This window comes from Taurulus bubalis (assembly GCF_910589615.1).
Source record: "Taurulus bubalis genome assembly, chromosome: 8".
Taxonomy (NCBI): domain Eukaryota; kingdom Metazoa; phylum Chordata; class Actinopteri; order Perciformes; family Cottidae; genus Taurulus; species Taurulus bubalis.
In genome coordinates, this window is record NC_136596.1 from 27,474,494 (window position 1) to 27,502,481 (window position 27,988).

A 27,988-nucleotide genomic window follows, 5' to 3' on the forward strand; every position below is an offset into this window, starting at 1 on the left:
CGCACACGCGCACACACGCACACGCGCGCGCGCACACACGCACACACGCACACGCGCGCGCGCGCACACACACACACACACACACACACACACACACACACACACACACACACACACACACACACACGTTACCTCCTTCAGTGATAGTGACTTAAAATACATTTTTTCCATGGAAACTCTTTGAAGTGACACTTAAGCTTTTCAAGAATTATACAAAAACATGTTTTATTGTAACTGCCATGTCACAAACAGAACTGTAGTACAAAAGTGTGTATAAACAATGAACACACATCATTTCTGACCTAAATAAAGTGGTGCGCTGCTCAGCTTCAGCTCTGGTTGTGGATGCAGCAGGGGCAGCAGTGCAGCGAGTCATGGATGAAGAGGTCACACTCCACACAGAACACACTGCCACAGGATGGACAGGTGGACACCTAGAGGAGAGGAAGAGGAGGATGAAGAGGTCACAGAACACACTGCCACAGAACGGACAGGTGGACACCTAGAGGAGAGGAAGAGGAGGATGAAGGTCACAGAACACACTGCCACAGGACGGACAGGTGGACACCTAGAGGAGAGGAAGAGGAGGATGAAGGTCACAGAACACACTGCCACAGGGCGGACAGCTGGACACCTAGAGGAGAGGAAGAGGAGGATGAAGGTCACAGAACACACTGCCACAGAACGGACAGGTGGACACCTAGAGGAGAGGAAGAGGAGGATGAAGGTCACAGAACACACTGCCACAGAACGGACAGGTGGACACCTAGAGGAGAGGAAGAGGAGGATGAAGGTCACAGAACACACTGCCACAGGACGGACAGGTGGACACCTAGAGGAGAGGAAGAGGAGGATGAAGGTCACAGAACACACTGCCACAGGACGGACAGGTGGACACCTAGAGGAGAGGAAGAGGAGGATGAAGAGGTCACAGAACACACTGCCACAGAACGGACAGGTGGACACCTAGAGGAGAGGAAGAGGAGGATGAAGGTCACAGAACACACTGCCACAGGATGGACAGGTGGACACCTAGAGGAGAGGAAGCAGATACATGTGGATGAAGTTACAATGAATACACTAATTCAAGTATATCGTTTTTACACTTAATATGAAGAGGAAGATGTTTTTTATGAGTGCAGTTTCACATAGTTGACCTAAAAGGAATAGCGAAGCAGAAGAGGGCTTTAATGACACTAGATCCTACAGTCCTGCATCAACTCAATATGAAGCCACGAAACGCCACACCTCTAGTTATATAAAGGACTATTATAGTTTGTAATGTAGACCTGTCTGTTGTAGCGGGAAGACTTATGGTAAGTGTGACAGTGAATAGGATGAAGAGGCGTGGCAGGTCCAGGGTCTACGGATCCAGACGTACTCTACTGTACTTACACTTTTGTCCTTCAGCTCCCCTTGACAAGCCTGACAGAACCTGGAACAGAAGGACACAGCTTTAGCTCCACAGCCACACAGCATCTGTGAATGAGGTGTGAGGTGTGAGCGCCACCTGTCTGTCTGCAGCCGCTCCGCAGGACTCTCTGTGAAGGCTTCCAGGGGGAAGAGGTGGTGGAAGGATCTGGCGAGGTGGGGCGCCGACACCAGAGTCAAACCTTGGAGACGACACACCGGTCAGAGCTGCAGTACTTTAATGAGCAGCAAAAAGCACCACACACACTCTCTCTGACACGTACCACAGACTTTACACTCCACAGGAAGCTCTGTGTACTTGGCGTGGCATTGTGGACAGAAGTATCCTCCCAGAGACAGGTCGGCTCCACTGCTGCTGTCCAGGTGACTGGAGACACACACACACACACACACACACACACACACACACACACACACACACCCCCCGCTCACTGTAGCGCGCACACACCTGACCACCAGGTTTAAGTAGCACCACTTTGGACTTACGCCATGCTGAAGGAAGGCTTGGCGTCCTGGTCCGTCAGAGAGGCGATGGTGTGCTGAGGAAAGCCTGAACAAACAAGAGGGAGACAAATACTCAGGAGATGATTTTCTAGTCATAAATATCTTAACTACTTGAGGAGGAGCAAGAACCAATGTAACCAATGGGACAAGGTTGATTTAGAGGTTCTGTTCATGAAAACAATGGAATATGTAGTATTGAGCTGCGTCCCAAATCCCAAGCTAACAAGCTATTTGAATAAATTGGTGCTAACGACCACCAGGCGCCTGGTGCTAACGACCACCTAGAGCCTGGTGCTAACGACCACCAGGTAACTGGTGCTAACGACCACCTGGAACCTGGTGCTAACGACCACCTAGAACCTGGTGCTAACGACCACCTAGAACCTGGTGCTAACGACCACCAGGTAACTGGTGCTAACGACCACCTGGAACCTGGTGCTAACGACCACCTGGAACCTGGTGCTAACGACCACCTAGAACCTGGTGCTAACGACCACCAGGTAACTGGTGCTAACGACCACCTAGAACCTGGTGCTAACGACCACCTAGAACCTGGTGCTAACGACCACCAGGTAACTGGTGCTAACGACCACCAGGTAACTGGTGCTAACGACCACCTAGAACCTGGTGCTAACGACCACCAGGTAACTGGTGCTAACGACCACCTGGAACCTGGTGCTAACGACCACCAGGTAACTGGTGCTAATGACCACCTAGAACCTGGTGCTAACGACCACCATGCGTCTGGTGCTAACGACCACCAGGTAACTGGTGCTAACGACCACCAGGTAACTGGTGCTAACGACCACCTAGAACCTGGTGCTAACGACCACCAGGTAACTGGTGCTAACGACCACCTAGAACCTGGTGCTAACGACCACCAGGTAACTGGTGCTAACGACCACCAGGTAACTGGTGCTAACGACCACCTGGAACCTGGTGCTAACGACCACCAGGTAACTGGTGCTAACGACCACCTGGAACCTGGTGCTAACGACCACCAGGTAACTGGTGCTAACGACCACCTAGAACCTGGTGCTAACGACCACCAGGTAACTGGTGCTAACGACCACCAGGTAACTGGTGCTAACGACCACCAGGTAACTGGTGCTAACGACCACCTGGAACCTGGTGCTAACGACCACCTGGAACCTGGTGCTAACGACCCCTTACCCTTTTAAGCAGCAGCAGGCTGGAGGTCAGAGACTGATTTCCTTGTGGACCTCCGCTGCGTGCGCTACAAGCAGCTAAGAGGGCGCACGTAGCGCGAGTTGTGTAAATGTCATAACATACGAACATCCCTGTGCATTCTCTCAATACGCAACAACAGAACATTCAGCAGCCAAACGTGACACAGAGGACATTACGTGAACAATTGTTATTATTACTCTTCGGTTCCACTGCACAGCTGACCACACTTAACAATGGGTTAAGTCCCGCCCCTTGCCCTGATTGGCTGATCTTCCGGGGCGTTCACTGTGTTACCAGTGAGATTGTGTGTTTGGATCCCTACATATTAAAATGGATCGTCACCACTTTGCCCTCAGTGGGATCTTTATGCCTAGAAAAGAGCAACGTGGAGATCCTACAGGATACGACTGTTGTTCTGTGATGGCAGCAGAAAGCTGTTATTTAACACGGTTGTGTCTCATGTTGCCACAAAGGAGAAAACAGCCTCTGAATACTGACCCATGCGTATTAAAGAGCATTCAGACGAGGAGCTGGCTGGAGGCGGCTTGACATGCAGCATCAGTAGCTCTTTGAAGTGACTCTCATCCAGGATGACGTGGTACGAGCCGCCCGTCTCCCGGGTCAAGACGGTGCACACCCTGACCTCTGCCGACAGGCCGATCACCGAGACCCTGACCTTCAGAGACTTCAGAGTCTGACAGGGAACACATTATACAGCTCAGTGTTTGTGTTGCAGCATGAGAGACGAGAAACATTCACATGAAGTTCAGATGAGATGGAGTAAGGACTTCACCTTAATCAGCTCACTGATGTTGGCTGGGTCACAGGTGGTGAGGCTGCTGAGGATGACCAGGATTTCCCGGCTCGTATGTCCAGGCATGTGCCTTCATACAGTGACAGCAAGCTCAGCCACATGCAGTAATACGACAGAAATGATGATGACGTTAGGACTGCGTCACTGCAGAACCTACTTGAGGGTCTGGATGGCCAGGTTGAGAGAGTTGTATAGGGACGGCTCGCCCACACACACGGTGTCCACCGCTTTCTTCAGAGCAAAGATGTGTTTCTTTGGATTTCCTGGTGAACAAAACACACCACAGCACATTAACGCTGCTTTGGGGTCCGGCCACCGAGGAGACCTGGGCCCCAAAGACGGACCAGTAAAGCATGATGAATATTATCTCCATGCACACACAGCGCTGGACCTTTAGCTGCTAGCTCTGTTAGCTACGAGCCGATGAGATCATCAATGCTCATGCCAATCTCTCATCTTGCACTTTTAAGACGTGTAACATTCTTTGAGTGTACATTAGGTGCTAGAGTGCATAAGAAGGCAAAACAGAGCTTGATTTATAAGATACAACCTTATGAGCCCCAATGTATACGTCATGTTTACTTGTATCAGCGTCTGTGCAGAAACATCTTGGCAGTGTCCCAGAAAAAAGCTGAGTTCCATTTCTTGATCTATCTCCCTGACTGGCTAAATAGATTTACAGTCAATGACTTAACATGTTTACAGTTCAGGGAAAGACACGTTTGAACAGATGACGGGCGCTACATGTAGCACTGACATAGAAGAGAGTCGCTGCCGAGACAGAGTCACGGTTTAAGTTTATGTTTCAATGAGGAACCCTAACATTAATAACAAACATGCTCACTACACTCCTTCATGACATGCAGGGGTTCAGCTCATGTGATCCTCACCTGCCAGGTCAGTCAGCTTCTCAGCTCTCTTATTCTTCGTGGTGATGATGCCCAGCTGTAGACAACACAACACATGTTGGCCGGTCAGGCCACTGCAACAGTATGTCTTCTGTTTGCAGAAACTGTAACATTGTTTCAGAACAAGTGTTTCTGATTGCGGATCGACAGCAGCAGCGCGATGGTGATGGAGCTACCATGAAGGTACCACCTGTCCATCAGGACTAACTAACATTCATACACTGATGGGAGGAGCTACCATGAAGGCACCACCTGTCCATCAGGACTAACATTCACACTGATGGGAGGAGCTACCATGAAGGAACCACCTGTCCATCATGACTAACTAACATTCACACACTGATGGTAGGTAAACTTGGCCAAAAGTATTTGCCAGAGCAGCAATGATGATGGGGAACCCTTCATATCCGTGTACGACCAACATGATGGTGCAGACATATCAGAACGTGTTAAACGAGAGCTGATGTAAAGTCTTAATACAGTTCAGTATAAAACATGCTCGTATAAACATACCTGACTGATGGGGTTCTGGTCAAAGTATTCCTCAACGAAAGCTTCCACCAGCTGAGGAGGAAGGGAAGAGAAGCGTTACAGCTGAGGAGGAAGGGAACAGAAGCGCTACAGCTGAGGAGGAAGGGAACAGAAGCGTTACAGCTGAGGAGGAAGGGAACAGAAGCGTTACAGCTGAGGAGGAAGGGAACAGAAGCGTTACAGCTGAGGAGGAAGGGAACAGAAGCGTTACAGCTGAGGAGGAAGGGAACAGAAGCGTTACAGCTGAGGAGGAAGGGAACAGAAGCGCTACAGCTGAGGAGGAAGGGAACAGAAGCGTTACAGCTGAGGAGGAAGGGAACAGAAGCGTTACAGCTGAGGAGGAAGGGAACAGAAGCGTTACAGCTGAGGAGGAAGGGAACAGAAGCGTTACAGCTGAGGAGGAAGGAAACAGAAGCGTTACAGCTGACCCTCTGGCTGCTCTGCTCTTTACCTTCAGAGAAGAGGTGAGGCGGTTTGGTTTCAGGTCCTGGTCTTCCATGCTTCTGGAACAGTCCACCACCACATGGAGATGTCGCATCTAGAGAACAACAGCTTTTACATCTTCTAATGAAACATTAGAGACATTATATTTTATGTTCCTTATAAAATACACTAATCCCAAGTTGTGCCGAGTGTGTCCTATGTACAGATTTATGATGCCAAAATTATGTTAAACATGATTTTGGCATCATAAATCATGTTAAACATGATGTTCAACAGACCAGCGTAACAACCAGCTACTCCAATGGCCGTGCATCGTTTGTTCCATGAACACCAGAACGGTTATTGCCAGCTGCAGTCATGACTTTTATTAACCGTTATAATGTGAAGCAAGATCATAATTAGTTCAATGCTATTCATCTTTATGAAACGATATAACCAAAGATATGGCAAATTAATCCAAACAATTACAACAATTATGAACAACAGTGTAAGTGTGTATGTGGTAGAAGTATAGAACAGAACTCACTCACCATGCCCAGCCTCACCTGTCCATGGCTCTCTACCACCCTGCAACAGAGAGGAGTCATGTAACTCTACGAGTCAACAGAGAGGAGTCATGTGACTCTATGAGTCAACAGAGAGGAGTCATGTAACTCTACGAGTCAACAGAGAGGAGTCATGGAACTCTACGAGTCAACAGAGAGGAGTCATGGAACTCTATGAGTCAACAGAGAGGAGTCATGTGACTCTTCTCCTCAGCGCAGAGATGATACACAGAAACACTCAGAGGAAAACCTTCCACCATGTAGCCCTGCACGTCTTGATCAAAGGAGACGAGCACCAGAAGTGCCAGCAGAAGAAAACACGTCTCCTTTACATGTAAAAAAATACAATGGAGTGTTAAGAATAACTAATTATCAATCAATCATGTTGTCTTTGTACCGTCACACAAACCTTTTCCTCTTGGACTGGAACAGGATCTCCTCCACGGTGGCCTTCAGAGAGCCAGACTCGTCCTCCTTCAGCACCTCCCTGCAGGGGAACACATTATTATGGTGTTCACAGATGTTCATGTAATGTTCTCTCTTTGGGATTAATAAAGCTCCATCTTAACTTGTTCACTTTGGTTGTTTATTCAAAGCTTTGTCTGAATAAAGCCTCAATAATAAAGCCTCAATAATAAAGCCTCAATAAGACTGAACCCTCTTCACTGATCCTCCATGAGAGTCTCAGTCCAGCCACAGTCCCTGTTAGAGAACTAGTCCTGTCTCTAGACTGGTTTAGACATCATGGTTCTCTAAGCTTGGTTCTCAAACGGGACGTGAGATTTAAACTATATATATTTAAAATTAGCATCCATTCAAAAATTGTTATTTAATACATATTCAATAAAATATAAGTGTAAGTTCAGAAACAGAATTGTATATATACACACACACACACATATGTTACATGTCTACAGGTCTGCAGGTTACAGGTCTTACCAGGTCCTCTCGTAGCCCCCCTCCCAGCGCTTGGTCCTCTCTGGTTCTTCATCCATGATGTCTGCAAAGATAGAAGAACAGTTAGAGACAAGACCTCCATCATCACAAGTCCTCTTAGGGGTCAGACCTCCATCATCTCAAGTCCTTTTAGGGGTCAGACCTCCATCATCTCAAGTCCTCTTAGGGGTCAGACCTCCATCATCACAAGTCCTCTTAGGGGTCAGACCTCCATCATCACAAGTCCTCTTAGGGCTCAGACCCTCCTCAAGTCCTCTTAGGGCTCAGACCCTCAAGTCCTCTTAGGGCTCAGACCCTCCTCAAGTCCTCTTAGGGGTCAGACCTCCATCATCTCAAGTCCTCTTAGGGGTCAGACCCTCCTCAAGTCCTCTTAGGGCTCAGACCTCCATCATCTCAAGTCCTCTTAGGGCTCAGACCTCCATCTCAAGTCCTCTTAGGGCTCAGACCTCCATCATCTCAAGTCCTCTTAGGGGTCAGACCTCCATCATCTCAAGTCCTCTTAGGGCTCAGACCCTCCTCAAGTCCTCTTAGGGGTCAGACCTCCATCATCTCAAGTCCTCTTAGGGCTCAGACCCTCCTCAAGTCCTCTTAGGGCTCAGACCCTCAAGTCCTCTTAGGGCTCAGACCCTCCTCAAGTCCTCTTAGGGGTCAGACCTCCATCATCTCAAGTCCTCTTAGGGGTCAGACCCTCCTCAAGTCCTCTTAGGGCTCAGACCTCCATCATCTCAAGTCCTCTTAGGGGTCAGACCCTCCTCAAGTCCTCTTAGGGCTCAGACCTCCATCATCTCAAGTCCTCTTAGGGCTCAGACCTCCATCTCAAGTCCTCTTAGGGCTCAGACCTCCATCATCTCAAGTCCTCTTAGGGGTCAGACCTCCATCATCTCAAGTCCTCTTAGGGCTCAGACCCTCCTCAAGTCCTCTTAGGGGTCAGACCTCCATCATCTCAAGTCCTCTTAGGGGTCAGACCTCCATCATCTCAAGTCCTCTTAGGGCTCAGACCCTCCTCAAGTTCTCTTAGGGGTCAGACCCTCCTTAAGTCCTCTTAGGGGGTCAGACCCTCCTCAAGTCCTCTTAGGGGGTCAGACCCTCCTCAAGTCCTCTTAGGGGTCAGACCCTTCTCAAGTCCTCTTAGGGGTCAAACCTCCATCATCTCAAGTCCTCTTAGGGGCCAGACCCTCCTCAAGTCCTCTTGGGGGGTCAGACCCTTCTCAAGTCCTCTTAGGGGGTCAGACCCTCCTCAAGTCCTCTTGGGGGGTCAGACCCTTCTCAAGTCCTCTTAGGGGGTCAGACCCTCCTCAAGTCCTCTTGGGGGGTCAGACCCTCCTCAAGTCCTCTTAGGGGGTCAGACCCTCCTCAAGTCCTCTTAGGGGCCAGACCCTCCTCAAGTCCTCTTGGGGGGTCAGACCCTTCTCAAGTCCTCTTAGGGGTCAAACCTCCATCATCTCAAGTCCTCTTAGGGGCCAGACCCTCCTCAAGTCCTCTTGGGGGGTCAGACCCTTCTCAAGTCCTCTTAGGGGGTCAGACCCTCCTCAAGTCCTCTTAGGGGGTCAGACCCTCCTCAAGTCCTCTTGGGGGGTCAGACCCTCCTCAAGTCCTCTTGGGGGGCCAGACCCTCCTCAAGTCCTCTTGGGGGGCCAGACCCTCCTCAAGTCCTCTTAGGGGGTCAGACCCTCCTCAAGTCCTCTTAGGGGGTCAGACCCTCCTCAAGTCCTCTTAGGGGTCAGACCCTCCTCAAGTCCTCTTAGGGGTCAAACCTCCATCATCTCAAGTCCTCTTAGGGCTCAGACCCTCCTCAAGTCCTCTTAGGGCTCAGACCCTCCTCAAGTCCTCTTAGGGGTCAGACCCTCCTCAAGTCCTCTTAGGGGCCAGACCCTCCTCAAGTCCTCTTAGGGGTCAGACCCTCCTCAAGTCCTCTTAAGTCCTCTTAGGGGTCAGACCCTCCTCAAGTCCTCTTGGGGGTCAGACCCTCCTCAAGTCCTCTTAGGGCTCAGACCCTCCTCAAGTCCTCTTAGGGGCCAGACCCTCCTCAAGTCCTCTTAGGGGTCAGACCCTCCTCAAGTCCTCTTAGGGGTCAGACCCTCCTCAAGTCCTCTTAGGGGCCAGACCCTCCTCAAGTCCTCTTAGGGGCCAGACCCTCCTCAAGTCCTCTTAGGGGTCAGACCCTCCTCAAGTCCTCTTAGGGGTCAGACCCTCCTCAAGTCCTCTTAGGGGCCAGACCCTCCTCAAGTCCTCTTAGGGGTCAGCTACATGAAGCCTCGGGTCATCAGCAGTACGCGTTGTACACATTATTATGAAGACGGAGTGATTACATCCTAACAGACAACCGGATGTTCTTACATGAGTTACCTGATCAAAACGTCCGGTAGGTGATGGACAACAGGAGGGCTCACCTGTAGCGTAACAAGTAGAAGTAGAAGTACTGCGTGATACTTGTATCCACTCAGAGACAACTCCCGCTCCGCTACCGGGAATGATAAACAAGCAGGCGGATCTACAACACCGATTAATGCTGCACCGGATGGTGCCACGGATATTTCTTCCGGAAAGAAACACGCGTCTTCTTCTTCTTCTTCTTCTTCTTCTTCTTCTTCTTTGAGGTTTATTGGCGGTCGGCAAAAAAACTAATTGCATTACCGCCACCAAGTGGTCTGGAGTGTGGATCAGGCTGTCCAGTAAATACAAATACATTTCTAATAAATAAAACACAAACAAAACAAACAAATAAACAGGGCTTATAGTCAATAATACAAGAGCATTCTAAGATACTGAAATAGTACTTATATGTACTATAAGATATTCTTACTTAATATCTGTTATATCAAACTGTGCCTTTTCCTTCCAGAGGTTTCCAGTTAGCCATCTTATTTCTTTCTCATATGTCTGACAGTGTACAACAACATATGTGCCTGTAACATGTGTTCCTACCATGTACCATGTGCTCCTATACCATGCAACATATGTTCCTACCATGTAACATGTGTTCCTACCATGTACCATGTGCTCCTATACCATGCAACATATGTTCCTACCATGTAACATGTGTTCCTACCATGTAACATGTGTTCCTACCATGCAACATGTGTTCCTACCATGTAACATGTGTTCCTATACCATGTAACATGTGTTCCTATACCATGTACCATGTGTTCCGATACCATGTACCATGTGTTCCTACCATGTACCATGTGTTCCTACCATGTAACATGTGTTCCTACCATGTACCATGTGTTCCTACCATGTAACATGTGTTCCTACACCATGTTTTCCTACCATGTACCATGTGTTCCTACCATGTAACATGTGTTCCTATACCATGTACCATGTGTTCCTACCATGTAACATGTGTTCCTACCATGTAACATGTGTTCCTATACCATGTACCATGTGTTCCTACCATGTAACATGTGTTCCTACCATGTAACATGTGTTCCTACACCATGTGTTCCTACCATGTAACATGTGTTCCTACCATGTAACATGTGTTCCTATACCATGTACCATGTGTTCCTACCATGTAACATGTGTTCCTACACTATGTGTTCCTACCATGTAACATGTGTTCCTACCATGTAACATGTGTTCCTATACCATGTACCATGTGTTCCTACCATGTAACATGTGTTCCTACCATGTAACATGTGTTCCTATACCATGTACCATGTGTTCCTACCATGTAACATGTGTTCCTACCATGTAACATGTGTTCCTACCATGTAACATGTGTTCCTATACCATGTACCATGTGTTCCTACCATGTACCATGTGTTCCTACCATGTAACATGTGTTCCTACCATGTGTTCCTACCATGTAACATATGTTCCTACCATGTAACATGTGTTCCTACCATGTAACATGTGTTCCTATACCATGTAACATGTGTTCCTATACCATGTAACATGTGTTCCTACCATGTAACATATGTTCCTACCATGTAACATGTGTTCCTACCATGTAACATGTGTTCCTATACCATGTAACATGTGTTCCTACCATGTAACATGTGTTCCTATACCATGTAACATGTGTTCCTATACCATGTAACATGTGTTCCTATACCATGTAACATGTGTTCCTACCATGTTCATAATATTGTAAAGTACGTGAAGATCTTTGGTCATTCCTGGAAGAAGGAAACTCTTTTCTTTCTTTTTTTTAAAGTTCTGTTTCCACATTTCCTCCAGTGCCTATCGCTGTTCTTTGTTGTAGACGAGGATCTCAGCTTGTGGTCACTGGTGCTTCTTAAAGTATTGTTGGTTAAGTTTCCCTGTAGGAAGCAGACCGCTTCTTTCTTTTTAACAAACCTTTTCAGAAAAAGCCCTTTTCCACTTAGCTAGATCGTACACATGCAGACGTTAAAGAAGTGTTTACAAGAGTTCTCTTCTTGTAACGTCGGAATTATAACTGTGTTGAAACTCTTTTTTTTTTTTTTGTCCTCTCGAGTTGCTGGGCGCGTTTTATTATTTTGTATTATTTAAACAATTGTGGAGCAAAGTGTCCTACCATATATATGTGTGTGTGTATATGTATATGTATGATGTATGCTGCTTTCTTTTGGCACAAGTAGAATGACTTGGTATAAAAAGTCTGCGGCGTCCTGGAGACGCGTCTTCATCCTGGAGCCTCAACAGCAGTATGATGGACTAATACTAACTTCTAAGTGTTTTTAAATGCTCATTCCTCACAATAAACATTTCTGTATATTTATTGCACCACATTTTTATACCAATTCTTGTTTTTTTCAAAACACCAGTGCAGTAATTTTTCTTTTTCTCTCCACCATGGTCTAAGTGAAAATAAATAAAAATAATGACGTTTTACACAACATACCTGTATTTAGTCACAGTCGCCTCACCACTGGTAGTGTGTCAGCGCATGCCGCTGCCCGGGCGGCGATCTGTAGGGTGAAGGAGGGTCTTACTCCCCCTAGGACTATTACAGTGGTCAGTGGGGTGCAGGCGGTGCTCCATCAATGATCGGGAGAAGAACAGGCGTTGTGATGAAATTCAGGGAGAAAGTAAAGCTGCAGGTGGAGGATAAAGTTTTTGGCATTGTGTTGCAAGTCGTTAAAAATGATCCCGTCATGAAAGTGGCGTCACAGGAGGGAATCTGCAGAGGAGAGCAGGCAGGTAGACAGTGGGCTGATGTCTGAGCTTTTGGTCTTCATGTTTCTAGTTTATTGTAGAAAGACCTTAAAATAGGGTTTATCATCCAAAAACCTTCACCAATGATTTAAACATAGAAATATTGTGGTTATTATGCTGTGATTTTACTGGTCAGGCCCACTTGAGATCAATGGGCAGCATGCGGCTCCTTCACTAAAATGAGCTGGAGACCCTGCTATAGCTCCTTATTCACCTGATTTATGTTCAATGGACTTGTACCTGTACTTTGTAGCGTGAACGGTGGTCTTGCCAGGGAAAGGGGAGGGTAGGGGGGAGAGTAGGAAAGGCAAGACCTCGCACCTAACTCGGTGGCACTCCGTCGGCTAATTATCCTAGTGATCCCGGAGGAAATAACAATCCTCATCCAATATTGGCATAAAGCCTTCGGTCTTTTATCTCACCCCGTGCTAAATCGTTAGGTTTTTGTGTTATTTTCAAAATAAGTCATAGGTTTTGTCGAGGGTGTTTTACAGCTTGCGCTCTAGGTCCCCTGCGGTAGGCTGTAACTCCTCCCAACCCTTATCAAGCGAGTACGTATATCGTCTATACCTTCTCTCTACCTATTTTGACACCATCTCATCATTATGACAAACACTGCAAAAGTCTTCACCCAAAGATACTTACCTTAAGTCTCTTTGGTAGATTCAGTCGTCACTTCTGTATCTCACGGTGGATGGACAGGGAAAAAGGGTTTAAATTGTTTTAGAGAACCAGAACCTTTGGTTTGGTTTCAGTCCCTTACGAATGGTAAGGCCGAGTTTTTATTCAAAGTTTATCTTACATACAAAAAATTCAATTCAATCAAACAGTTTAAAAGTCACAAGTAACTAAGAGAAAGAGTTAAGTTTTTAGAGCTGGTGAGTGAACACCTCTTCTCTCTTCTCTACTCCTGCACAGAATTGCCAGTCACACCCAAAAAACATGCATTCCTACCCCCTCTTTTATACACCAGAATACATAAATCATCCTGTCACCAGAGTTGGACAGAGGAGGTTTCACTACCTTATTTGGTAATACTGCCAATGCATGCTCTTAACAAAGGAGAGAACATTTAACACATCTCGTTCAAAAAGAGTATATAACATAGCAACTTATAGCGTCCTATGAATTGTATGTGGTCTAATCACAAACTATAATGAAAATAAAAACCAAAAAGTATATATATATATATATATATATATATATATATATATATATTCAAATGGTTAAATAGAAAAAGAAAATGATTATACGGTTATAATAGTTAGACCTTTTTACTTTCATATTTTTCTTTGGACACTCAACAACTTGTACCTGGACTTGTACCTGTACTTGTACCTGGACTTGTACCTGTACTTGTATAGCTTTCCAGTTCTACGACCATCATTCACCCATTCACATTCATGCACTGATGGTCTATCTGTCCGGACCAAATCCAGATTGGTATCCTGATCTTGGACCTGATGAGAAAAATCCTATCTGAAAATTCTTTAGAACTAATGGGCCAAAACCTTTATAATCATTGAACCACATCTCCCTCTGGTGACGCCACTTTGACGCGTTAGCAATACAAACTCCTGTTTCCTCCCTTTTATTTTGCAGTTTTTGAGCCTTTTTATAAATGTTATGATTTATTACTACTTTATAAATGATTTTTTATGAATGTCATGACATGTTACTACTTTATTTACTACTTATTATACATTTCATGACATTACTTTTAAAGTCTGCTCAATTAGTTTGACCACAATCTCCGTTATGTAAAAGAGAAGAATGAATTATTTACTCCTTGATGATGATCGTGATACTTTATTATATAATACAACATAGTACATCATTTATATGTTGATTCAGACAACATTTATTCTCACAAATGAATGAACACAAATGTAAAGACAGAATACTTAACAGAAAGATGTGACAGAGATGTGGTCTGGACTCTGTGGAGGAGAGTCATGGTTTCAGAGACGCTGTAGAAGGACAGAACACCTGCTCTGTGATCCAGGTACACTCCTACTCTGGAGGACGGAGGACCAGAGACGGGAGTGCGGACATTGGTGTGAACAAATGCAAAACTGTTTTTGTCACAATGTAACGCCCAAGATTTGTCATTCAATCCAAACAGACATTCACCACTGCTCCCTGTTCTGATGATATTCTTGTATGAGACTGATACATTAACTCATTGTCCTCTCCTCTCCACCTCCCAGTAACAACGTCCAGTCAGACTCTCTCTACTCAGGAAATGAGGCCAAAAATCAGAGAACCTGTCTGTGTGACTAGAATAAGACTGATGTTCCTCCATTACTGTTGCTTTTCTGTTCCCATCAGATAACAACAGCAGTGTGTCTGCTGTGTTTGGATCCAGAGTGATTTCACGTGAATACCTTGAGAACCCAGCTCTGGTCTTGGGCTCTGCTTGTGGCAGTAAAACATCCACTTCAGTCACTGCCAGTGAGGTGTTTGTCCTCTTGTCCCTCAGGACGTCCTGTAGTTCATCTCTGACTTATGAAACAGCCGCTGTCACGTCCTCAAAGTATCTCAGAGGACGGATGTTGATGCTGGATGAGCCTGTAGACTCACTGAGTGGTGACAGTGAGGGGTAGTTGTGTAGAAACTGGTTGAGATCCTCTGTGTGTGAGAGCTTCTGCAGCTCAGCGTCGTTCCTCTTCAGCTCAGCGATCTCCTGCTCCAGCTTCTCCTGAAGCTCTTTGACTCGACTCACTTCAGTTCTCTGCTGGGATCTGACCTGCTGCTTCACATCAGAGCTTCTTTTCTCCAGGAGACGGATCAGCTGGGTGAAGATCTTCTCGCTGTCTCCCACTGTTTTATCAGCAGAGAGATTGACGGCCTCCACCTCCTGATGAAGCAGCTTCACGTCTTCCTCTCTGTCCTGGATTCTCTGCTGGATGTTTAGTCGACTCCCCTCCAGCTCTCTCTGCCTCTCGGTCCTTTCTGCTGCAGCTGAGACTGTGTCGTGGCCTTTATGTTCCTCCATTGAGCAGAGACAACAGATACACTGCTGATCAGTACGGCAGAAGACCTTCATCACCTCATTATGACGAGAGCAGATGTTCTCCTGGAGCTTGTTGGAGGGCTCCACCAGCTTATGCTTCTTAAATGGAGCCGCTTCATAATGAGGCTGCAGGTGTTTCTCACAGTAAGAAGCCAGACACACCAGACAGGACTTGAAGTCCAGTCTTCTTCAGCTGCTCCACTAAATCTGCCAGCATGGTGTGTTTCAGCAGGACAGGCCTCGGTGTGAAGGTCTGCCTACACTGAGGGCAGCTGTGGAGTTTCTAACCATCCTCTTGGTCCCAGTGGGCTTTAATACAGTTCATGCAGTAGCTGTGTCCACAGGGAGTAGTCACCGGATCCCTCAGTAGATCCAGACAGATGGAACAAGAGAAGCTTTCCTGATCCAGCTAAACTCCTTCCTCCGCCATTTCACCTCTCAGTAGCAACGACTGTCTGAGTTTCACTTCCTGAGAAGCGACTCTGCTTTGACTTGATCTGAACAACATGTGATGTTCAGTGAACAGGGCGCGTCAGCTCTACCGCTTCACCACCATGTTGGTTACACCCATCTGTAAAACTGTAGATCTGAAGGGGAGGGAAGAGGACAGAGTGCAGCGGCTGTTTGAGAGCAGGAGGAAGAGGGAGGGCTTATCAAGCTGGGCCTCATTCCAGGAAGAGGAGCGGTGCTGTGAATGTGAACCTTGTTCCCTCTTTACAGACGGAGACTCGGTTAAAACCTGCTCCATGTTTAAGACATTTGAGGATTTTAGTTCTAACGTTTCTTGTCTTGTGTGTGTGTGTGCGTGAGTGTGTGTGTGTGTGTGTGTGTGTGTGTGTGTGTGTGTGTGTGTGTGTGTGAGTGTGTGTGTGTGTGAGTGTGTGTGTGTGTGAGTGTGTGTGTGTGTGTGTGTGTGTGTGTGTGTGTGTGAGTGTGTGTGCACGCACATGAACTCAGACTAAGATTCAGGGGTTTAGAGATATACTCGCATCTTTTAAATAAAACAACACAATGTCCGAGAATGACAGTGGAAAAAAATACTTTGAAGTAAAAGTAAAAGTAATTTTAAGTTCATCATCTCGAAACAAAAAGTTGGAACGGATTCTGCATGTTCTGGTCTGTGGGTCCGCTAACTATTTAAGAGCCACATTCTTTAGCATCTGGGTGAACCTGGACCTGTGGAACCAACAGGAAGTGCATCTGCAGGTCTCCAGCTGCTGCTTTTCTTTGTCTGACGAGCACAAAGGAAACATGTGAGCATTTGAAGAAGTCCAGGATGGCTGAGAACTATCTGATGAACGACCAATGTTTGACTCATTGATTCAGAACATTCTTTTACAGCCCTGTAAATGTGTGTTAACTCCCTGATAACTAACAGTGTGAGTGTCGTATGGCTTCCCGTCCTTTACAGCATTCATATATATATAATATTTGTGTCATAATTGCTTTAATAACTGTGAGGCAGCCAGTGCGTCATGGTCGCCGTCAGCAGCTGCTGTGGCCCTTGGAGAAGTCCTGCCACATGTGCAGCAGCTGGGCGGGCTTGAACCCGTTGGCGAGGGCCAGATGGGCGAAGGTGCACCGGTCGTACTCCAGCCGTCGGACCTGGAACAGGTTCCTGAAGGTCGGCGGGCCGAGGGAGTACACCGGCCGGACGCCCAGCACCCGCAGACACAGCCCCACGTAGACGTCCTCCAGGGGGATCGCCCTCACGAACCGGGACGCCCAGGAGATCCTGGGGGCCAGGTCGGCGGAGAAGACGTACCCGGCCCCGGACACGTACGGCGGGAAGCGGTCCTCCGGGTACAGATCCTCCGACACGCGCCACTTGCTGTGGCTCTCCCTCCTCGGCCGGCCGTCGCTGATCACAGACCCCGTGATGAAGCCTCGCCCGGGGGAGCGGCTCCTGAGTCTTCCCAGGAGGTAGGAGACGTTCACGATGGCATCGGCGTCCAAATTCATGGCGTAGGAGTCGTCCGGGCAGCGGGTCTTGATTGGCAGGTTCTGGTAACTGTCCTGGAAGCTCACCTGGAAGATATCTGCTCTCCTCCAGCGCGGCCTGGACGTGGAACAGGGTGAGGGTGTCCTGACCCGGAGCGCCCCACGTGGTCCGGACGGCCTCCCTCGCCACGGCCTCCAGAGGGGCCACTGGGACCATGAAGACCAGGAAGGGGGCTCTGGCTCCGCCCCCGCACGCAGCGGGCTGGTTGAGGACGTACTCGTACGTGTCAGGCGCGATGAGGCGGTATTCCTCCGCGGGAATGGGACCCGGCTTTGGCCTCGCTCTGCTCAGGACGAAGTGCGCAGACAGCGCGAGTGTGGCCGTGACGAAGAGTAACGCCTCCAGAGACGAGTCCTCTTCATCGACGGCTCCGGCTCACTCTTGGGGCGGCCACACCGGTGCAGAGCGGCAGGGCAGAACCTTACCCGGTGACACGTTACACGTTTATTATGAAGTCCACCAATCAGGTGAGCAGCACACCGTGTGGACCAATCGCTGCCCTGGGTTCCGACACGCCTCCCGCGTGTATGTATATATATATATATATATATATATAAATATATATATATATATATATATATATATATATATATATATAAATATATATATAAACATGACTTACTTTTTGTTGTCCCTTCCAACTCTTATTTTTCTATATGTTGAGAGACATTTTTGTGAAAACTCAATACGTTAAATGATGCGTTGCATGAATATCCTCTGAGTGTTCACGTAACTCATTACGTTGAGAAGAGAATCCTGCAGTGTGTGTTTTTGTAAATGCATAACTCCTCAATAAGAACTAATGCTCAACCCCAGGACTCCTTCCACTCTTTCCAGTGAGGAAGACCATGAGATGTGATCGAAAGGTCTAGATATCGATCGAAATATCTAGAAAGTGAGTCAAGACGTGAAAAACTAAAGTGCCGGAACTTCTTTCTTTTAAACAAACTGTTTTATTGTCATACAGCTTAAAGAGAAACACCTGTTGTTCACCCAGTTATAAACAAACAAAACAATAAAAACAAAACTTAATTTACACAGGCATTCTTCAGAAGGTCAGTGGTTTAGTTAGTATGCCGCTGTACTGGGAGAGGGAGGGTAGGAACAGAAACGAGCTCTTCAGTTTGGGCCTGTTCAAACACTTTTCCCATACACATAACATAGAGACCTCGCTATCTCCAATAGAAATTCAATTGGAATTGGCCGTTTTTTTTAAGCATCAACATCATTAGTGTCAACCACACAGAACGGTCTCTTGTTCCACATATATGTACTGTATTCACATAAAAAAACAAAAAAAACATCATCACCTTGTTTCATTGTATACTGAATAACAGGTCCTGAAACGAAACAAATGGAAACACATCAGCTGTTATTTTCTCTGTTTTCTACAATACTGTGGCTGTAGCATGATGCCTTCAGGGGCTTACTCAATGAATGGAAACATTGCAATCCGCGTGGACATGGGATGTGGCGGGTAAAATACTTTTCCATACGAATTTCTATTTTTTTCTCTGTTCATATCCATCTCTATCGCGTTAGATATTTGAAGAGATGAGGGAAGTCGGGGAGGATAAAGTGACACTGAGACGAGTTAAGCACAAAGACAAACAAATGACAAGTTAGACGGAGATATCGGACATCTGAGCAGTGCCATCTGAGGAACATCCCTTTTCAAATGTTTAAATCTGACGCATACGTGTACAGTGCTGTACAAGGAATAGAATTTCTACGACAATCCAGTTGAATTATCACTGTATTTTCGGCCCTGAACCTAAACAAGACCACATTGTACTTTACACAGTCTGTCCTTTCTGTAAAACCCCAGATGTGAAGTAGGGAACTGTATTAATCTGTACACAACATAATGCCCAAGCTGCACAGTCGCCTCCCCACAAATGCCACAACACAAGAGAAAGGATCTGAATCGGGGGAGATGAAGTTGTTCTTGTTCTCTTTGGTGCGTGAGGAGGATCCGCTGGGCTTGATAAGTCCGGTTTGTAACATGCACATCGATTTTCCGCACCGGCAGCATTTCCACAGCCGTATCACAGGGGGAGGGTTATGATCTGTGAGCGAATGAGGGTGTGTTGTTGTGGGGTTTTGCGTGGAGGCAGCAGGGCTCTTGGCAGTGGCTTTGGTCGCTGCAGGGTGTGTTGGGTGTTTGAGCTGAGGTGGTTTACGGGGAGTCCAGACGGAGTAGTAGCAGTGTTGTTGTTGTTGTGGTGGTGGTGTCGGTAGATCGTCTATGACCGTTTCCTCCTTCCCTCCAGGTTCCTGAAGTTGGACGGCCTGATCTTCATCTCAGCGAACTCGATGGAGTGCTCGTGGCCTTTCCAGTGGAACCAGTTCACACCCTGGAGGGGAGGAGACGGACACAGGATGTTGGTCAAAGTAGAAGTTAGAAGTGTGGGTCATGACTCGACTCCCAATACAGCCAAAGCTACCCTTAAAGTGTTTACCCGTTTTCACTCCCAACTCTTCAAATACTGATGCTTGTTCAGTGTCCTGTGCTTCTAATACCACAGAAGCACTCTGTATGAGACGCATCGCGCTTTCAACGATCTCCAATGAAAACCAGTCAACGTCAGTGTTAGACGCTCCCTTACAAATATGACAATAACAAGGATTTATGTATCTCCTCTTGTGCCAAATGAATGTGCACCACAACATACCAGGGATGGAATTAATCCGCAGGAGCTCTGGTTGAACATAAAACCAAATACACACCTTTGGCCTGTAACAGACTAGGTAAAGCTGGTTTTTATCTTGCCGTAAATGCCTTTTGCAACGAAATAAGTGAATCAACATTATCAACCACGGAAGGTCATAAATCAGCACACATGATATTAGGCTGATGGATCCAGTAGTATCTGACAGACGCACACAAACACGTGACTGAACTCATGATCGCTCCATATCACGCCTGAGGGAAACGGTGAAATGAAACCAGTGGAACTCCCTCAGCGAGACGTACAACCCAATGAAAGATCCTCTGCTCAAGGACTAATGAAACTCAAACATCAAAGACTCTCTAGACCCTGTGAACGACTCTGGGAGCCTATTCAAAGACTAGTAAAACCCTCTTAAGGACCCCTGGAATCCTCTTCCAATTCAGCTGAACCCTCGTCAGGAATCGTGGAACTCTCATCTCAAAAAGTAAAGTACTCAGTCAGTGGCCCCAGGAGGCCCTCAGAGTGAATTCTTGCAGTAACGGTGGACATACTGTACCTTGCTGTGGCTGTTATCTCCATATCGACCCATGAGGTTGACGCGGTGGCAGTTCTTATACCAGAAGGCTCCCTTATAGGACAGGGCACAGTTGGTGACAGCGATGTCGTTGTCGTGGTCGTAAGTGGAGAAGGGACGGCCGTGGTGGTAGGTCATAGAGTCACCTGCAAAGATACGCAACAGAGGTATTACATCTGATTACACCTGTAAACGGTGACTCATGAACAGACATATTACAAGGTAGAAACCAGACAGGACTAACATATATGTACTTAACATACTCACAAGAAGAAATACGTATGTCTCTCAAACAGCCTTAACTATAGAAATAATTGAAAGAATAAAATCACATTTTAATCCTTTGATGCTTGAAAGAGAATTTGTATAAATAAATAGTGTGTGAGATTTAGTGGCCTCTAGTGGTGAGGCTGCACATTGCAGCCAACTGAACACCCCTCTGCTCACTCCTCCCTTTCTAAAACGTGCTGGGGAAGTATGGTGGCCTTCAGGGAACATACCAACATGTAAAGCCCTCTCTAGAGCCACTGTTTGTTCGTTCTGGGCTACTGTAGAAACATGGCGGGCACTAAATGTGGATTAATCTGCTGCAAAAAATAGTCCCTGACCAATGTACTTCTCACTATCATTTGATTAACAAAGCAGGCTGCAGGCCACAGCGGTCCACTTTACCTGCTGTTCCGCTGTATCCGCCCACGTGGACCTTGTAGCGGGTCCGAGGTTCAGAGATGGAGAACTTGTCGTACTGAGCGTAGGCGGTTTCTCCCTTATCTCTCAGGTCCACTCGCAGCTCGTACTGACCTCCAGCTGTGATCTTATGCAGGTTGGAAAGACCTGAGCGAGAGAGAGATTATTATCAGATAATGCGTTATAAGTCAAAAATATATATATCATAAATAGGGTTAAATAATATATGCAGGGGGATAACTGTAGCTTGATTCTAGCTGTGTGTCTACTTCATTCAACATGTTTAATTAAAACCACAACCAGTAGAAAAGTGCACTCTCCCCAGAGGCTCACACCTGGCGGAGATAATTAGTGTAATTAAATGAATCAATGCTCAAAATCAATCCAGGGAATGCAATGAATATATAACCACACAATGTGGATGCCACTGAAACACTGGATGCTCTTTATTTCGGATAAATCACCTTAATTACGAGCAAAACCTATTGATGATATCACCATATCCTTGTGTTGTAGAATACGGTGTTGTGCTCTGATTATTATTATTCATGTTTTAATTACCCAGCCAGAATTCATCATTCATGTCACCAAAGCCGGCTGTGTAATTCTTCCAGTTGCGGAAAAACTCCAGTCTGCCACTCTGTCGTCTGAGGAACACCTGACACAGAAAGACAACAGGTACACATATACAGTGAGTTTTAGCTGAGGCTTTGGGTGATTGATAATATAGAAGTATTGATCAGCGCAGCTTTAAACATCTCCATATACTGGCCACATGTGTCCTTGATAAGCGGGACTTACGATCCATCCGCCTCCATCCATGGTCATGTCGCAGTAGACCTGGACCGGCTGGCTCTCGTCTCCACCCAGGTAGATGGTGTACAGGTCTGAGGCGGTGTCCCCGTTCAGCAGGGCCTGGGAGCAGTCCCTGGGGAACCGGTACAGCACGCCAGCTGCGAACGCACAGACACAGGATGCCAATGAAAACCCACAACGTGGACTGGACACAACCTGGAAGCAGGCGTAGTGGATGGGCCGCATCCTGCTGATGTAAGTCTGGTCATGGAAACCAGAGTCAGACAAATGCCCCTTCTCTGAAGATATTGGTATCATGGAACTAGACCCTGGGGTCCATCGGTAGCACCTCATGCTAGCTTAGGGAGGGTTAGGGTTAAATATCCTGTTGTGACCTCAAGGATAATCACGTTCTAGGTGAGGTGTTTTGAGGGACGTATTATCATTTGTATCAATTCTCAAGTGGTAAAGCATTTTTTAAATAAAAGTATATAAAATGCCACAAATGGGCTCAACCCATAAAGAGCAGATGTCTAAAGGAGTCCACTCACTGGTGGTGAAGGCCGTCGTGATGACTCTGCTTCTCTTGGGACCAGCGATGGCCTGCAGCCGGACCGAGTACTCGGTGGAGGCGCTGAGCTGAGCCATGTTGTAGGAGACCGCGGTGGGACTCAGGACCACCTCCTGAAAGAGAAACTCAGACATTTCATTCAGAAGAACGTTGTCTGTACTCCTGAATCTGTGGAGTTCTGGTTCTGCACTCACACGGATGGTGCCGTCTGCAGCCTGGAAGCTGAGGATGTAGCCGGTGATGTCGGCGCGAGGCGGCTTCCAGGTCAGCATGCCGCTCTCCGTCTGGATGTTACTGGCTGCCAGGTCCTGAGGGGCGTCCACATCTACAAACAATCATTTTAGACTGTTTACGTCTCTTAGTGTCAGCTCTCACAGACCCTTGTTGTGATGTCATTCATGTTTTTATCAATCTTTCATTCACATATATGAACACAAACTACCAGTCGAGGCAACATTAGACCAGCGGTGACAATTAAGCATCAATATCAAGTGTTGGATCCTGAGTTAGAGAGTCAGGGTTTCAGACTGCAGGGTTTAGAACGTGTCTTAAAGGGGTAGTTAGGGTGTTTTCCAGTCCTACGTATTTATCCATAACCAGTGTATTACCTAGAGGTATCTATCAGTTTCAGAGTGCGCTTTATTTAAACTATTCTCAGTTCAAACTCCACACGGCCGCCACTCTACCGCCGGCTCGATGGACCCGCTTGTTAGTTTGTTTAATTTTGTGACTTAGTTTAGTTTGTATTCTGGTGGCTTTTGAACATAGATGACGGCGTCAGTTTAGCTGTCTAATATTCTAAATACAACATATACTAACACTGAAATAGATTTGTATAGAAAAATTTTTTTTAGTCGACTGGAGGTCACCTCACACTCATCATGCACTTTTGTTTCAGTTTAAAATATAGTTTCTATCTCCAATGAAAAGGCCACTCGACTTGGCAAATGGCCGTAGTCATGAAGCTCCGCTCGGCTCCCAGGAGGCAAGACTGCTCACCGGTGGTGAACTCGGTCGTCGTGGCCGCGCTCTTGGCCGAGTCCCTCACCGCGTACACCTTCACGGTGTAGCGCGTCGCCGGCGTCAGAGAGCTCATGTCAAAGTCCACCACGTTACCCGACACGCGCTCCATCACCGGAGCCACTGCAAGGACACAAACACAGCATGTGTGTTTATCATACATGTATTGCATGTGATGTACATGCATGTGTGTTTATCATACATGTATTGTATGTGATGTACATGCATGTGTGTTTATTCATACATGTATTAGTGTGTTGCACATGCATGTGTACCTGAGTCTGCGCTGTAGGTGATGACGTAGCCGTCTACGGTAGCGATGGCTGGCTGCCAGAGCAGCAGAGCTTCGGTGTCTGTGATGTTGATCGCGGTCAGACCACGGGGCTTATCCAGGGCTGTAAACACACACACACACACACACACACACACACACACACACACACACACACACACGCACACACACACACACACACACACCATTAGACATGCTGCTGCTATAAATATGTTGGATAAAATACAGTCACGTTGTTGTCACGTTGTTGTCACGTTGTTGTTATAGATGAATTTTGTCCAGTTTCTTTTTGACACATTTGTCTTCCATTCATTGTTTGTCATCAGTGCTGCATGTGTTGCTGACATGATTATTGATGCTGATATGATCTTGATTATTGTGTATTACATTTATTAAGGATAGATGCGTCTTCTTTAGATGAGTGGAAGGAAAACATCCAAAATACATTCATGTTTATTTTACTACTTTGTCTGTTTGCGTCCATAGATTTCTCCTAAATTCACCAACATTGCCTCAGTGATGAACTGGTGAAGTTTCATGGTGACATATATTAGTTCATATGTCCACCCTATTCACCTGTAGAGTCTTTACAATTTACAGTCTTTACTGGATTGTGTCCAGTGTTGGGGTAGTTACTCAGAAAAAGTAACTAGTTACAAGTTACTAGTTACTTCTGAAAATTGTAACTAGATTACTTTACTAGTTACTGCATTTGAAAAGTAACTTCACTACTAGTTACTTTACTTTCCATTTTTTTAAGCAAATGTCCAAATTAACCGCAAAGATACATGGACAAACATCATGGCCCTTTCATCACTTTATTTTCAATGTTCAATAAAGGGCATCTCTTAGCCTTTCCACATAGTGTATTGTAATTGTAAACATGTAAAACAAAATGGCATATAAAACTCAGCCATTAACTTGAACGAACATTAACCCTGTTCACACCGTCTGACCAAAGAAATATGCCTCACTTTAAAATCCACAAACAACAGGATACAAGAGGCTGTGTATGGTGGGGACATTCAGGTCAAACAGCATAACACATTAAAACAGGCTTTGGGAAACATGAGACCTCACTAAACCAAATGGGGGCCGACTCCTAAGAACAAAACCAGCTTGTTATAGGAATCATTGTAGTGGTTTAAGAAAAATAGAAAAATAAATGGCACTTTTTCCCAAAAAATAGAAACACAAATGCACTTAACCCAAAAAATAGAAACTGAAAATGCAATTAAATAAACAGAAAATCCACTTTATCATTGCCTAAATAAACAGAAAGTGCACTATATCCTATGAAGTTTATCATTTTTCTCTATTCCCTAACCCTTCAAAATAGTGATTGTATCGCATGAGTAAAAGTCTCTTGAATCTTTTACCCGACAGCCTGTTCCTCCTTGGGGTCAGAACAATACTGCCCAGGCTGAAAGCCTTTCCACAGTGTTGTAACTTGTTTTATTACATGATTTACTCTTATTGTGAAGAGCATGTAAACAGGAAGTGCTTTTACTTTGAAGGCAGACAGTACAATGATACCTGCTTGTTGACGCTAACTAATGTTGATGTTACGTGTGGAAAATATATACACGTCTGGTACAAGAGCGCGTTCTCAATGCTTTAGCAGTTGTAATACTGCAGTTCACCAGTAGAGGGATTCCGTTCATACCAGACGCGTCTTAGTCCTCATTAGAAGCTCCACTTCATTACAGACAGGTGCACTTGATGGTATTGGAGTGTTGTATTGCTTTGCAATATCCTTAATCCTAGGGAACCTGGAGAGAACCTCCCAGTTGGATCCGGGCTCTCCGTCTCCGTCTCCTCCATTCCCCGCTTCCCTCCTTCTACGCACCAGCAGCTACGTCACTCAAATCACTCAGATGGAGTTCTGTGATAGACTGTTCATGCAGGAAGTGTTGTGTGACTCGCGCGCCACTAAAAGAGAACTTTTCGGACACTTTTTGGTACAAATGTCTTGAGTAACTCAGGAACGCGCGTTACTGAGGTCTAGTAAAGTAGTGTAGTTACCAATATTGTGAGTGTAATGCGTTACTTTACTTCGTTACCTATAAAAGTAATTACGTTACAGTAATCCGTTACTTTGTAACTTGTTACCCCCAACACTGATTGTGTCACATCAGTCCTACCTGTGGTGACGCTGTCGGACCCAGGCTCACTCTCCCTCTGACCCTTGACAGCGACCACGGTGACCTCATAGGTGACCCCGGGTGTCAGGTTGGGCAGCACCGTCTGAGACTCAGAGCCGACCACCGTCAGCGTCTTAGCATTACCTGGGAGTGGAAACAAAAAGTACAATATAAATATACTCACCTAAAGGATTATTAGGAACACTAGTACTGTGTTTGACCGCCTTTTGCCTTCAGAACTGCCTTAATTCTAAGTGGCATTGATTCAACAAGATGCTGAAAGCATTCTTTAGAAATGTTGGCCCATATTGATAGGATAGCGTCTTGCAGTTGATGGAGATTAGTGGGATGCACATCCAGGGCACGAAGCTCCCGTTCCACCACATCCCAAAGATGCTCTATTGGGTTGAGATCTGGTGACTGTGGGGGCCATTTTAGTAGAGTGAACTCATTGTCATGTTCAAGAAACCAATTAGAAATGATTGGAGCTTTGTGACATGGTGCATTATCCTGCTGGAAGTAGCCATCAGAGGATGGGTACATGGTGGCCATAAAGGGATGGACATGGTCAGAAACATTGCTCAGGTAGGCAGTGGCATTTAAACGATGCCCAATTGGCACTAAGGGGCCTAAAGTGTGCCAAGAAAACATCCCCCACACCATTACACCACCACCAGCCTGCACAGTGGTAACAAGGCATGATGGATCCATGTTCTCATTCTGTTTACGCCAAATTCTGACTCTACCATCTGAATGTCTCAACAGAAATCGAGACTCATCAGACCAGGCAACATTTTTCCAGTCTTCAACTGTCCAATTTTGGTGAGCTCTTGCAAATCGTAGCCTCTTGTTCCTATTGGTAGTGGAGATGAGTGGTACCCGGTGGGGTCTTCTGCTGTTGTAGCCCATCCGCCTCAAGGTTGTGCGTGTTGTGGCTTCACAAATGCTTTGCTGCATACCTCGGTTGTAACGAGTGGTTATTTCTGTCAAAGTTGCTCTTCTATCAGCTGGAATCAGTCGGCCCATTCTCCTCTGACCTCTAGCATCAACAAGGCATTTTCGCCCACAGGACTGCCGCATACTGGATGTTTTTCCCTTTTCACACCATTCTTTGTATACCCTAGAAATGGTTGTGCGTGAAAATCCCAGTAACTGAGCAGATTGTGAAATACTCAGACCGGCCCGTCTGGCACCAACAACCATGTCACGCTCAAAATTGCTTAAATCACCTTTCTTTCACATTCTGACATTCAGTTTGGAGTTCAGGAGATTGTCTTGACCAACCACACCCCTAAATGCATTGAAGCAACTGCCATGTGATTGGTTGATTAGATAATTGCATTAATGAGAAATTGAACAGGTGTTCCTAATAATCCTTTAGGTGAGTGTACTTCTTTACAGTCAAAGGAGACAAAATCATACTTAAACATCATAATGGATTTATTATTAATGGTTGTTTTAAGCATGTGTGTGTTACCCATACACATAGCTGGGCCTACAATGTATTGCTCTTGTTGACATTTGAGCAGTTTTGTCTCTATTTGTAGTTTACAGTTGTTTTAAAGGAATACTTCATTCTGTCACTTCTTCACAAGCATCTCCAGTGAAACCTTGTTGACTTCACTTCATCGAGACCTTTTCTCCGTTCCCTGATCGTTTGTTCCCGAGAACGCAAAAGCCTCAGAACGAAAGTTCTCTTCCCAACAAGAGCTTGAGGCCCTCAGCAGACATGTTGGACGTTAAGG

General features: G+C 46.1%; 3 protein-coding genes and 1 pseudogene across 6 annotated transcripts in view; all 4 read right to left on the reverse strand.

Moving 5' to 3' along the window:
* Window positions 1-206: 206 nt before the first annotated feature.
* On the reverse strand, window positions 207-9,840 carry gtf2h2 (general transcription factor IIH, polypeptide 2). Of its 3 annotated transcripts, XM_079222749.1 has the most exons (15): window positions 9,672-9,774; window positions 7,308-7,368; window positions 6,778-6,855; window positions 6,354-6,390; window positions 5,831-5,917; window positions 5,362-5,412; window positions 4,831-4,885; window positions 4,098-4,203; window positions 3,920-4,010; window positions 3,625-3,820; window positions 1,918-1,981; window positions 1,695-1,798; window positions 1,511-1,613; window positions 1,396-1,435; window positions 207-434 (listed from the first exon to the last, which is right to left on the reverse strand). In XM_079222749.1, the coding sequence occupies exons 2-15, from the start codon at window positions 7,361-7,363 to the stop codon at window positions 330-332; spliced, it is 1,173 nt and encodes a 390-aa protein (XP_079078875.1). In that variant the 5' UTR covers window positions 7,364-7,368; window positions 9,672-9,774; the 3' UTR covers window positions 207-329. The 3 variants fall into 3 exon arrangements, with proteins under 3 accessions (XP_079078875.1, XP_079078874.1, XP_079078873.1); XM_079222748.1 differs by having other exon boundaries at window positions 1,396-1,613; window positions 9,716-9,840; XM_079222747.1 differs by having other exon boundaries at window positions 1,396-1,613.
* Window positions 9,841-14,404: 4,564 nt separating this feature from the next.
* On the reverse strand, window positions 14,405-15,913 carry LOC306740562 (tripartite motif-containing protein 29-like; the record flags this gene model as incomplete). Its single annotated transcript, XM_079222753.1, is given in 4 exon segments — window positions 14,405-15,658; window positions 15,660-15,766; window positions 15,770-15,892; window positions 15,896-15,913. Coding segments are annotated over 4 exon segments (933 nt in total). The 3' UTR covers window positions 14,405-14,973.
* Window positions 15,914-16,881: 968 nt separating this feature from the next.
* Window positions 16,882-18,530, reverse strand: LOC306740747 (beta-1,3-galactosyltransferase 2-like; annotated as a pseudogene). Its single transcript has 2 exons — window positions 18,523-18,530; window positions 16,882-17,768 (listed from the first exon to the last, which is right to left on the reverse strand). The product of its transcript is annotated as a beta-1,3-galactosyltransferase 2-like (transcript).
* Window positions 18,425-27,988, reverse strand: part of tncb (tenascin Cb) — a gene marked incomplete at its 5' end in the record, with an annotated part of 38,523 nt that continues 28,959 nt past the window's right edge. Inside the window, 10 exons of the mRNA XM_079222505.1 lie at window positions 18,425-19,842; window positions 20,717-20,880; window positions 21,407-21,568; window positions 21,983-22,079; window positions 22,223-22,374; window positions 22,768-22,900; window positions 22,982-23,112; window positions 23,787-23,930; window positions 24,083-24,202; window positions 26,244-26,387. Of these exons, the coding sequence (XP_079078631.1) occupies window positions 19,732-19,842; window positions 20,717-20,880; window positions 21,407-21,568; window positions 21,983-22,079; window positions 22,223-22,374; window positions 22,768-22,900; window positions 22,982-23,112; window positions 23,787-23,930; window positions 24,083-24,202; window positions 26,244-26,387 (1,358 nt within the window). The 3' untranslated portion in view covers window positions 18,425-19,731. The remainder of the gene's footprint in view (window positions 19,843-20,716; window positions 20,881-21,406; window positions 21,569-21,982; window positions 22,080-22,222; window positions 22,375-22,767; window positions 22,901-22,981; window positions 23,113-23,786; window positions 23,931-24,082; window positions 24,203-26,243; window positions 26,388-27,988) is intronic.

What these genes read in the sequence shown, in the direction of transcription:
- gtf2h2 (XM_079222748.1), bottom strand. Translation starts at nt 7,363, where the DNA reads ATGGATGAAGAACCAGAGAGGACCAAGCGCTGGGAGGGGGGCTACGAG. An exon ending in TTCCAGTCCAAGAGGAAAAG is followed by an intron (nt 6,391 to 6,777) that starts GTTTGTGTGACG and finishes TCTCTGTTGCAG; the next exon opens with GGTGGTAGAGAGCCATGGAC. An exon ending in GCCTCACCTCTTCTCTGAAG is followed by an intron (nt 5,413 to 5,830) that starts GTAAAGAGCAGA and finishes CTTCCTCCTCAG; the next exon opens with CTGGTGGAAGCTTTCGTTGA.